The 13,303-nt window shown below is 37.3% G+C and overlaps 1 protein-coding gene across 1 annotated transcript in view; it reads right to left on the bottom strand.

Moving 5' to 3' along the window:
* Nucleotides 1-2,935: 2,935 nt before the first annotated feature.
* Nucleotides 2,936-13,303, bottom strand: part of C1H5orf47 (chromosome 1 C5orf47 homolog) — a 28,914-nt gene continuing 18,546 nt past the window's right edge. Inside the window, exons 4-5 of the mRNA XM_072630998.1 lie at nt 11,157-11,205; nt 2,936-4,546 (exon numbers count right to left, since the gene is read on the bottom strand). Of these exons, the coding sequence (XP_072487099.1) occupies nt 4,528-4,546; nt 11,157-11,205 (68 nt within the window). The 3' untranslated portion in view covers nt 2,936-4,527. The remainder of the gene's footprint in view (nt 4,547-11,156; nt 11,206-13,303) is intronic.

Below are 13,303 nucleotides of genomic sequence, written 5' to 3'. Positions count from 1 at the left end.
CCAGTTCCACCACACTATTTTCCAGTTTTCCCAACAGTTTTTGTCAAACCATGAGTTCTTATCCCAGAAGCTGGGGTCCTGGGGATTACTAAACAATAAGCTGCTATAATCATTGACTACTGTATCTTGTGAACCTAACCTATTCCACTGATCTACCCATCTATTGCTCAGTCAGTACCAAGTGGTTTTGATGATTGCTGCTTTATAAGACAATTTGAAATCTGTAGGGCTAAGCCACCTTTCCTATCATTTCTTTTCATTAATTCCCTTGATATTCTGGACCTTTTGTTCTTCCAGATAAATTATGGTATTATATTTTCTAGCTCGAGAAGATAATTTTTTGGTAGTTTGACTAGTATGGCACTGAAAAAGTAAATTAATTTAGGTAAAATTATCATTTTTATTACATTAGCTTGGCCTGCCCACAAGCAACTGATGTTTTTTTTCAGTTATTTAAATCTGAATTTATTTATGATAAAAGTGTTTTGTAATTGTGCTCATATAGTCCCTGGGTTTATTTTGGCAGGTAGACTCCCACGTGTCTGCTATAACTTTAAATGGAATTTCTCTTTTTATCTCTTGCTGTTGGGCTTTGTAATATATAGAAATGCTGATGATTTATATAGGTTTATTTTGTATCTTGTAACTTTGCCAAAGTTTTTTATTATTCAGGTAATTTTTTACTTGATTCTCTAGGTACATCATCATATTGTCTGCAATGAGTGATAACTTAGTTTCTTCTTTGTCTATTCTAATTCCTTCCATTTCTTTTTCTTCTCTTATTGCTAAAGCTAACATTCCTAGTACCATAATGAATAACAGTGGTAATTATCCTTGAAAATTATTGAAAGATGATGTCCAGGCTCCTTTTTTTCACCCTGGCTTTCCAGTAGACCAATACTAATTTGATTTTCTCTCCTGGATCTATTTTTCAAGGTCAGTTGTTTTTCCAATGTGCTATTTTACATTTTCTTCCATTTTTTTCTTTAGATTTTGTTTTATTGATTCTTCATGCCTCGTAGCTTCTATTTGCTCAGTTCTCATTTTTAACAAATTGTTTTTTTCAGTTAGCTTTTGTACTTCCTTTTCCGTTTGTCCAATTTTTTTTTCCAGTTAAGTGTTGTACCTCATCTCTTTGATGAATTTTACTTTTTAAGGAGCTGTTCTCTTTAGTGAATTCTTTTTTTCATTCTGTCAACTGTTATTTTTGAAATCATTGGACAATTTTTCTTCTGCTTCTCAAATTTGGCTTTTAAAATCCTTGAAATCTTCCAAGAATACTCTTTGGGCTTAAGACCAGTTCTTATTCCCTCCTTTTGAGGTTTCAGATGTGAGTAGTGTCAGTGTTGTCTTCTTCTGAATTCATATTTTGATCTTTCCTGTCCCCATAGTAAGATTCTATGTGTTTTGCTTTTCTGATTTGCTTCTGGCTCATGATGACTGCCTTTTTACTAACTTTTAAAGTGGACTTCTATACTGGGGCACAAGGGGCTTTCTTATGCTGGGAGTTTGGGGCCTGATTTCTGGTTTTGTGGGTTGTGGCCTCTGGTTCTTTCAGTTAGAAGCTATATATAATGCTACAGCTTACCTGGTGCTGAGCTGGCTGGTGTGTGCCAAGGCCAGGTGAAACCTGACTTTCCCCAGGGTTACACTGAAGCTCCTGGCATGAGGTGTGGGGAAGGGGTTGTCTGGCTGTGGGAGGTCTCGTCCTCTCCTAGGTCTGCACTAGAGCACAGGAAGGCTCAGTGGCTGGTGAACCCCATCTGTGCTGGTATCTGCCCAATTCCCCTGGCTGTGGGGTCCCGGTGTTGGCACTTACCCACTCCACACCCCTGTGGGGCTCAGGCTCTTCTGCTTGCTGGGATGCTTCCAGTACTACACTGATCCCTTTCAGCTACAGCAAGAGGGACCCTTCCCAGTGGTCTCCCTAGCCTACTGGGCTAAAAGACTGTTTACCTGTTTGGGCTCCACTATTTCAGGATTTTCCCTGGGTCAATATTCTCTGCATTTTTCAAGGTCAACAAGGTGAGGGTGAGAACACTTACAGGTTACTCCACCATCTTGACTTCCAGAAGTTCAAGTAAGTGACTTTCAAACATTTAGTCTGTGGACTGATCGCCCAAAGAGTGGCTGCTGCTGCTACTCTACACTTATCTCTCACTCAGTTCCACTGGACTCTTGTCCTGGGCTGAGAGGCTTGGGAATTGCATTGCCATTTCTGATTCAGTCCACTCGGGGCTGTTCCTGCTCCGTTATGGCTACGGTCAAGTCTGTGCTGGTGCCACCTGCACACTCTGCACTCCCCTAGCCCCATGCAATATATTGTTCCCATTGACCTTCCAAGCTGTCCTGGGCTGTATAACTGCCACCTTCTGTCTCCTAGTGGATTCTGTCACTCTGAAATTTGTTCAGATTCATTTTTTAGAGGTATCTAAAGGAATCTGTGGAAGAGCTCAGATGAGTCCATACTTTCACTCTACCATCTTAGCTCTGTCCCTCAAAACAGTTTTTTTCAAAACTTTTTTAAAAGTTTTCTCTCAATACAGAAAATGAAATTTCAAGAGAAACTGTTCATCCTTTATTGCTGAAGAAGACCATGCCATCAGAAAAATGATGATGATTTGCACATGACTTTGTTTTGAGTGCGGGAGGGCTGTGCAGGTCACCAGCCTCACTTCTCCTCCAGAGTCATCTGAATGCAGTTACCAGATATTCATCAGGATGACTGGAGATGACCCAGGATGCACTGGGAGACCATGGGCCCTTTAGGCCAAGGTCTTAGCAGGTACTCACTTAGAGTGAGGTAATGCCCACTCATTGAATAGAATTATAGAAAGGAAAATTACCTACCAAACTAGCAAGTGAAAGAAAACCAACTGCTTCTCTTTAAAACCATAAAAAGGAAAGAACTAAATGATAAAGAATGCTAAGAGAATCTGTTAACAAAAGTTAAAGGTTTTACTTTGGTAATTTTATGAGCAATATCATCTCAAAAACCAGAATAAAATAATGTATAACACATATAGAAAGAATGATGTGAAGATCAACTCAGTCAAAAAAATCCTAGGAACATTTATAGATTAAACTGAAATGGGAATGATGTGGTTTGGGGCTGCTGGGAACCTCAGAGCATCTAGATACAGGATGATGTCTGGCTAGAATGAATTCACACATTCAAACCTACTGAACATGCAACTTAATGGGGATGAAGCTGATGTTTATATACAAAACAGGACAGTGAAAGGATCTGGATGGGTTTAAGGAATGGTAAGTAGTCTAGGGTGGGCCAAATGCAATAGTGAAAGGAGTATTAAGTAGTCTGGGGGGGCTCTAGATGCCTTGGACTGTCAAGTAAGCTTATTAGTGATCTAGATGGGCTAGGGTGGGCCAGATGCCTTGGGCATAGGCACCAGTGATCTGGGCTATGATGGTTTTACAACACCAGTAAATAAGAGCTTGAGCCTTCAGTCAGTGGTCCACAGGGGGGAAAATACTTCAAAGAAATCTTTTACCAGAATCACCTGCAAACTTACTATGGTTTAAAGTAAGGATTTTTGTGAATTCCTGAACCTAAGAGTGTCACTATCATTAGCAGCTTGAAAAAAAGCTAAGTATTATACTTAAAAAGATTTTATAAACACCTGACTATAAGGTTGACTGCCAGGGCCATTGTCTCTCAGTGGGTTTCAGATCTAACTGAAGTGCTCTGAAACATCTTAAAGTAGATGTCTTCTATGAATGGAAAAAAAAAGCTTTTCCCCCAAATGAACCCCTTCCTCCACCACTACTCCTGTCTCCAAAACTTCAACAGTAAGTCATTTCTTTGAGTTATGCTAAATTCAGAAGGCCTTCTAAATTCAAGGCCTGCCTCCTTCAAATACGTCTTGCCTAGGATAAGAGCAGTAGGAGGTTCATATGGGCACATTATACTGCAAATATATGAACTATGACTTCAAAGTCCCTATAGTTTTGGGACTATACAAACTTAATACTGCTCTGACGCCTCAGAGAAATGTAATACTAGAGGTGAGATGCTGTACATGAAAGGCACAAGGTGCACCTCCCTAATCAAAATAATCACAAACTCTTATGTCTTTGAAAATATACAATGGGAAACCTAGATGACACCTAGACAAATCCATAGAACAATAATATTCACAGTTCATTTTTCAATTTCATTTTACAAAGGAATGTTTTATTCCTTGGATTTAAATAGATCTCCAAGAATGACTCCTACTGACAACAAAGTGCACAATTATACCTAGGCTTACCTTGAAAAGGTAAGAGTCACTTTTCTACCTGACTTTCAAGTGGGAGGTAGACTTTCAAAGTCCTTCCAAAGAGCTGATGGCATTAGTCAAAACTGGAAAAAAACTAAAGCTATCAAGGGTAAGGAGTGGGAGAAGCTAAATGTCTATACCAGATGGTAGGAAACTAAACTAAAACGTTCCATGAAATCCAAATGATGCTGTCAGTATCCATCCATTAATTTTGATCTCTTCCATTTTTGAATGTTTATCAGTCATTTCATGATGAGTTGTTCTTCCTGGATAACACAAAAAGAAGGAATTTCATCTATCTTTCTCCATTTTCAAGGAAATTTCCCCCTTTTACCCTCCCAAAACATATATAACAACCAACATGCCTGCAGAGTCAGCTGAACCATTTCACTTCTAAGAATTAGGGGTAATAAGCTTTTGCTTTTAGGATGTACCTACTTCACGACCTTCTAGAAGTTCCTCAAAATTATTTGAATTAGGCTTTCTCATATACAGTCTTAATTTTAAAATAGCTCAACTATTGCCAATACTAATCAGAATGTGAATAAATACAACCCTAATTATTATGCCCTCAAAAAAGGCCATCTTTGGAAGTAGCAATCAGCATTATATTTATTATACACCAAATAGAGTGGAGGCACATTAATGTTCAGGATATCAAGTTCTCCTCTGTTGCTTCCTCATAGTGTGGGAGCAAGCATGGGTACTCAATAAACTCTAATAGTAGCTCTTGGCAGGCTGACCTAATTGAAAGGACTTTGAGTATTTAGTGGTCCTAAGATGAAAGACACACCACACACCACATCCTAGGGAAATTGTGTGTGTATGGAAGGGGTGGGGGGATAAGGAGGGAAGGCATCATTACCAACAGAATAGCCACTATACCATGAACTTTTGTAAGCACAGCAACAGAATATGTGGTCTTCAAGAAGTCCGAAAGAGTTGTGATTCGCAGGGACAGGAGTGGCTATTCTGATAAAATCACACACCATTGCGTAATAGAAACATCCATTGATAACTAATATTTATATAGTGTGCTAGGCACTGTGCTAAGCACTTTACAATTATCTCATTATGTGCTATTATTATCTCTATTTTACGGATAAGGAAACTGAAGAAAATAAAGATTAAGCAACTTGCCCAAAGATCACACAGCTAATTAGTATCTGAGGATTCAGGTCTCCCTTTTTCCAGGCCTGGGGTTCTAGCCACTATGCCACCTCTGTTACATACACTCTCATTACCACAGAAATTTCAATGAAAAAAAAAGTTATATAAAGTAGTGAGAAAATCTGCACACATATCTGCCTGATAATATTCCAAGGAAAGAAGTGCTAATGCAGTACAATTCTTACCTTATTTCTAACTGATGGGAATAAGAAATCTATCCATTTTTCAAAGGTCTCAAAATAAAATAGATAAAAAGACTCCCAGCTTTTCTCTCTGTCTTTTGTCTCTTTCCTCTTACCTGGTCTCTATGTCCATCTTTGTCTGTCTTTCTCTGTCTCACACACACAGAGACAGAGACCCCTGATATTGAGATAAAACTCCTGAACTCTGTTACTATAGGCTCTATAGAAACTGGAAACTCTTTAGCTTACTTCTGAGGGAAATCAGCTCAAACTCTGGATAGAGGCATATCTCCAAAATGAAGTAAAACTAATCTCTAAGCTTCTAAGGCACTGTACCTAGGAGCCAGATAGTTGTGCCGACTCCCTCTTCCATTCTGTACATTCTCAACAGACAGAGCCTCTCAGACTTTCAGTCAAGATGACTGAGTTGAAGTTTACAATAGAGTAGTCATATGAATGAGAATAATCATATGAATGAAGGATGAAGAATGAAGGAGGAGGAAGAGTAACAGCAGCAATAACAACAACAATGGCTGAAAAGACCACAAGATAATGAAAATATATTTTTATATGAGCAAAGTAAGGAAAGCACCTCTAATTTTGAAAAATTTCACAGAACAAACAAAATAGCTAAAGTACCAGAGTCAATGTGAAAAGAAGGAACAATGCAAAAAAGGTATTTTCAAAAGGATATACATTTTTAAAATGTAAACAATAATTAACATTATTAAGAATATTATAATAAGGAATATAAATGGAGCTTACAGAAATCTGGGGTTCTGTTATGGTGGCAGAGTAAAAAGCTCTGCTCAATTTCATAACATCCACAAAATGAAAGAAGATGAAAATGGCCACAAAAATAAATAGGGAGGCAGAAAAAAAAGATAGGAATCTATCAAGTAAGCTTAAAGAAGAATTACTTTTCATGTAAAGAAAAGGTAAGCAAAACAGGCAAGCAGAAAAAACTCCAACACAATTAATAAATATTATTTTGTATCAATTTTGAGTATATTGGCAATTAGGTGATGAAATGGATAGTTTTGGACTTGCAGTAGGGAACAGCTGAACTCAAATGCTGTCTTAGATGTTTACTAGATGTCTAATCTTTGTCAAGTTATTTGAACTCTGTCAGTCTCAGGTAACTCATCTGTAAAATGAGGATAATAGCTTCGATTTCATTAGAATGATCAAATGAGAATGATTTTCAAACCTTAAAGTGCTACATATAAGTGTAGCACTTATTTACTTATTTACTTACTTATTTACATACATACTGACTTCTTTGATAAAATGCAAGCTCCTTAAGGGTAGGATAATAGATTATCTTGGAAAAGGACCTTAGAAATCATCAAGTCCAATCCTTTCATTTTACAGTTGAGGAAAGTGAGGCACAGAGAGTGATTCAAAGTCAAATAGCTACCACATGTCTAAGTCCACATCTAAATTCACTACTAATACCTAGTACATAACAGGAACTCATCAAATGTCTGTTGTTTGCTTCACTGAATGTGAATTTTTAAATCCAGAAAAAATATTCTGCAAGGCGCCACAGCAACTCAGTAGAATAATCAAAGGATTAAGTGGAAATATCAAACAAAAATGTGAGGTCTTACAGAACAAAAAACAACAACAAACCTGAAGACTGTAAAATTTTTTTTTTTCCCAAAAGTCTTTTTTTTTTATTTTTATTTTTTAATGTTTAACAATCACTGCCATACAATTGTGATTTTATCCCCCCCTACCTACCCCCCACTACCCCGCTCCCTCCCCACGACTGCATACAATTCTGTATAGATTCTACATATACTTTCCTATTGAGTATATTTTCACTATAGTCATGCTATGTAGTCAGACTAAGATAAATGAAAGAAATCGTATAACAAATCAGAACATGATACACAAACACATACACATACACAAACATGATCTGCTACATTATGTGAGTGACTTCCATATTTCTCTCTCTGAGTGTGGAAGGCATTTTGCCTTGAGATCCACCATTGGGATTTTTTTTTTTTTTTTGTAAGAAGTTCTTGTGTTATTACAAAAATCTAAGTCTACCAGAAAAAACTCTCACACACTGTGGTCGTTGCTGTGCATAAAGTTCTCCTGGTTCTGCTCCTTTCACTCAGCATCAGGTCATATAAGTCCTTCCAGGCCTCTCTGAAGTCTTCTTGTTCATCATTTCTTATGGCACAATAGTACTCCATTACATTCATATACCATAATTTATTCAGCCATTCCCCAATTGATGGGCATCCCCTTGACTTCCAGTTTTTGGCAACTACATAGAGTGCTGCTATAAATATTTTTGTACATGTGGGACCCTTTCCCATTTTTATGATCTCTTGGGGATATAGTCCTAGTAGCGATATTGCTGGGTCAAAGGGTATGCACATTTTTGTAGCCCTTTGGGCATAGTTCCAAATTGCTCTCCAGAATGGTTGGATGCGCTCGCAGCTCCACCAACAATGAATTAGTGTTCCAACTCTCCCACATCCTCTCCAGCATTTATCATTTTCTTGTTCTGTCATGTTTGCCAATCTTATAGGTGTGATGTGGTACCTCAGAGTTGTTTTGATTTGCATCTCTCTAACCAATAGTGATTTAGAGCATTTTTTCATGTGATTATAGATAGCTTTAATTTCTTCCTCTGAAAATTGCCTGTTCATATCCTTTGACCATTTATCAATTGGGGAAAGACTGTAAAATTTAAACCAAAAGTTAGAGGTACTCTGTAATCATAGATTTTTCTGAAAAGGGGACTAACATTGCAAAAAGGCAGATGAAGAAGAAAAATTAATTGAACAAAATCAAAGACAAAAACTGATAGCACTAATCAAAACAAGAATATACAACTAAAAGATAAAACACATAATCTAAGGATATATCTTTTAAAAACAAACCATAAAAAATAAAGTCTAAATACTATATTTCAAGAAATCACATAGAAAAAATTGCCCAAAGTAACTGGAGGCAAATAGGAAGGCATAAATCAAGAGAATTCCCAAAACATCAACAACAACAAAAACCAAGCATGTACATGAGGGAGAAAAAAACAGAAATATATATGTATTAGTGTATCTGTATGTACATATACATGTAATGTATAACACATATACACTCAAACATATACATATTTAAGTTTAAAACAGGAACTATATGTGCACATACATATTATAAATACATATTTTACAACAGGATTTGTGTGTGCATATACATGTCTGTATGTGTGTATGTGAATATACACATAGATGGTACCATAGTATGGTACGATGGATGGATAGAAGGTTTCAAAGTTTGGACGACATATATAGACAGACAGACAGATCAAGCAATGATAGATGTACACACATATACACATGTGTGTGTATGATTATTCAGAAATCCTACTTCTGAGACATATTTGCTATGTGACTGTACAAGTCACTTAAACTATCTGTGCTCCATTTTCTTAAGACTATAAATTGCAGGGCAGTTGTTAATCTCTATTAACAGAGGATCCTCATTGGGAATTGCTTATTGCAATGCAACTAGAGATCCAGATAAAACTCTACATTTATATTAACAGAAGAAAACACAAATTTTAAAATTATAACTATCAATGTGAATGTATTAAATTACACAATAATAAGAAAGAAAATTAGAAATTTTTTTAAAGCTTACATTTTGTTGCATTCAATAATATTGCCAATAACCCTGCAAGGTAGAGTCTGTTATTACCCCAATTTTATAGTTAAGGAAACTGAGACAAGTAGAGATTAAGTGACTTGCCCAAGGTCACACAATAAGTGTCTGAGGCTTGCTTTGAACTCAAGTCTGCCTGACTCATTATCCTGTCATGCACGCAAACTCACATTATCTTCCCCTAAAAACCTACCTTCTTCCAGACTTTCCTGTTTCTCTACTGGGTACCCCTATTCTCCCAGTCACTATGGTTCTCAATCTTGGTATCATTCTTTACTCTTCATTCTCTTTCCCCTCATATATCTATCTAACTAGTTGTTAAATCTTATCATTTCTACTTCTACAACATCTTTTGCTTTTATCTCTTCCTCTCCTCTCATAACAGCACTGGTTCAAGCCCTCATCACCTCTCACCTGGACGATGATTCCTAGTTGGCTGACTTCCTTCAAGTATTTCCCCTGTAATCCATCCTCCATAAAGCTGTCAAACTGACTTTCCTAATGCATAGATCTGACACATCATCACTCTAACCAATAAATTCCTATAACCTATAGGAGCAAATTAAACTCCTTTTTTTTTTTTATATATATTCAGCACTCCTTATAACCTGGTCCCAACCTAATTTTCCAATCTTACTAAACGCTGCTCCCTACAATGCAAACTATGCAGTAACTAAACTGATCTTTTTGTTCCTTATATTCAGTCCTCCACATCTTGCCTTCCTGACTTTCTGACATTACACCTACCCCATTCCTTCAATGAGTGAAATACATTCTTTCACTTACTTTCTTTCACAATCCCTAGTTTGCTTCAGCTCCTTTCAAGCATCACCCTTATTTGTTTCTCCCAGCTCTGAGGGCCTCAGAGGCAGAGAGGCAACAAAGTACAGACTGAGTCTTTGCCTGTGCTAATTTTAGCCTAATACCAAGAAAACAGAGGTCCTCTACCAGCCAGCACCATACCATTCATATGTGGAAACACAGGTTAAAGAAAATGAAGAAATGTTGAAAGTCGAGAATAAGTTCACTTACCTTGGAAGTATACCTTCCAGGGATGTACTCATAGATGATGAGATTGACTCATGCATTGTTGGAGCTAGTTCAGTGTTTGGGAAACTCCAAAGGAAAGTATGGGAGAGAAGAAGCATTAGATTGCCTACCAAACAGGATCCACAGAGCCGTTGTGCTGACCTCATTGTATGCCTGTGAAACCTGCACAGTCTAGGAAACCTGAACAATCTACCAGCACCATGCCAAGAAAATGAATCTCTTCCATTTGAATTGACTTAGGAAGATTCTGACGATCACCTGGCAAGATAAGGTACTGGGACACTGAGGTTCTGTCTCAACCATAACTGTCAAGCATTCAAACACAATTGCAAAGAACACAACTCCAATGGGCTGCCCACATAGCCTGAATGCCAAATGTATCCCTCCCACAAAACCCTCAGACTCTGACCCTGGGATAGTGGGACTTGATGGGCAAACTTCTGCCCTATTTTGCCCAGAAATGGGCCTCTGTATCCGTTTCTGGTCATATCCAAACAAATACTACTGTATATTGCCTATATCTTATCCTTACACTTCTACTTTCTTAGTTCAATACCTGACACACAGTAAATATTTAATAAATGCTTTATCACTCATTCAACTTTGTATTTCACCCAACATCTAGCACTATGCCTTACACAACAGACATTTAATGAATGTTTAATTCAAGAAATAAAAGCAAGCAACAGGTGCAAACCCCAGGTAAGAGAAATTTGGCAGTAAAAGAGGAGAAAATTAAACCCATCTATATTTTAACTCATAGGTTATAATCTACCCTGGTACTCACCCACTGAGATAAGAAGACTCCTCTTCTGTACTCTGGACCAGATCACCATCTAGGATGAATAAAAAACATATGGAAAATATCACCTTCCATGACAATTTTCCTATGAATAGGCTTTTAAAAGCATTCATCAGTTTTTATTCTTTAGTATTTGTCAATTTAATATATTTAATATTGTATAAACCACTTTAGGGCAGCCACACAAAATACTTGATGACAAGAATTAATTAATTTTGTTTAATTTATTTTAAGTTTCATCTTAGAAATTCCAAGCCATTTTTCTCTTTATTTAATGTAGGACTTTTTGCAAAAGCTGATAGAAATATGGATGATCCTGATTCCTTTGAAATTTGGTAATAATTTAAGGGTTTCTCACCCACCCAGACTACTATATTTGTCATCATTAAAATGAGAAATCATTGTGGAGAAGCAATCTACCTTCCTCATCAGCTCCTAGCAATAACTCATCAAATACCACCAATAGACAGATGGGTGAAGGATCCCTAAAAATGGCAGCCCTAGAACGTTAGGGCTTCCAGTCCAAACTTTAAGATCATCATCCAAGAAAATAATTTCCAAGGAGTAGGGGGTCAGTCATCCTCACCACACTGCCACACAAGGGACAAACAAGCCAGCTTAGCTGAAGCAGCATAGCACCCTGAGGGAGAAGCATAAGCTGGACAGGTCAAACCAACACCACCACCTAGACCACCATTTACTGTTAGACCCTGAGGGAGACAGCCCAGGACTCTGAGGCCAAAAACCTTAGGAACAGCAATACTCTTAGCCCAGTGAACTCAGCCATCATCTTGGGAATCAGCCCTTGTGGATCTGCAGCCTGGCAACTGTTCAGACTGGTGCTACAGCCACAACTACTGAAGAAAACAAAATTTTCACTACCAAAGTCCTTGACACTGTCAAATGGTTTAGCATCAGAAACTGATAAAATGTTATCAGTGGAAATGACATTCAAGAAGAGGCATTAACATCTGCTTCACTACTGCACTCCAATGAACATGGAACTTTTCCATCTGACTTGCAGCTAAAAGCTTCTTTATGTGTTGTCTCCCACATTAAAATGTGAGCCTCCTGTAAGGAGTGACTCTCTTGCTTTTCAATTTGCATCCCTGGTGCTTTGCATAGTGCTTTGCACATACTAAGCACTTAGTAAATGCTTTATTCATTTATTCATCCTCAAACAATACCAAGAATAACATCCCTGCTCTCAACATGCTCTCAAACCTACCAGACTCTATAATAAAATCTTTGGGAATGAACCCAAAAATGCATATCACAGACAGTTCACTATCAATGCGTCTCTCTGGTCTGTCTCCCACCTGTCAAAATGAGCCCCTTGTTCCATTTGTCCAATTTCTTCTGAGACTACTACCTTGCATACAAAATTCACATAAAATATCAAGATCAGAGGCCTCATCACTTCTTCTGGATTCTCCAGCACCTAAACACCAGACCTTTTCTCAACACTCATGATATATGTTGTTTGCATCAAATGAGTACAGCTAACGTCTGAACCCCAGACATTCCCAGCGTGGCCCATCTCACTACCCCCAGTAAAACCCCTGTATTTTCAAGTTATTCTTTTCTTCATTTTATTTTTAAAAAGAGATGGAGGGAGATAAGGTAAAATGTCCATGTTATTCCAATTTAAAATTAGATCAGAAAAGTTATATATGTTCACACTAGCTTTTTACCCTTTTTTGCCATTATGAACAATATCACTGCATACAAATTCAGGTGAACAGTAGTAAGTTCCTGGCAGTTTACTATTTACAAATTAGAATTTTGTTAAACAACAATTTTATGGTAAGAATCAACTTATGGCACAACTTTACCAATTACTTAATACAAAGTATTACTGAACCTACTGCAACTATAGTACAGACATGCAAGTTCAGATTCTTTGGTGGTTATATATGCTGGTTATATAAGGTCATTATGGTTTACATTGTCTCCTGAGGAAAAAACAATAGAATAAATAAAATCAAAACAGTTAATAGTTATATTTGTCTCTCCCCTGCCCTGTACACTAAGCATTGTAGACACAGAATTTTCCACTTTTCTTAATACAGTATTTATTTCTCAATGTACTTTAGCTACATTAACACTTCTAAATTACAATAACGTCAACT

The sequence above is a fragment of the Notamacropus eugenii genome, chromosome 1, assembly GCF_028372415.1.
Source record: "Notamacropus eugenii isolate mMacEug1 chromosome 1, mMacEug1.pri_v2, whole genome shotgun sequence".
In the NCBI taxonomy this organism is placed as follows: domain Eukaryota; kingdom Metazoa; phylum Chordata; class Mammalia; order Diprotodontia; family Macropodidae; genus Notamacropus; species Notamacropus eugenii.
This window is presented reverse-complemented; position numbering and strand designations above follow the sequence as displayed.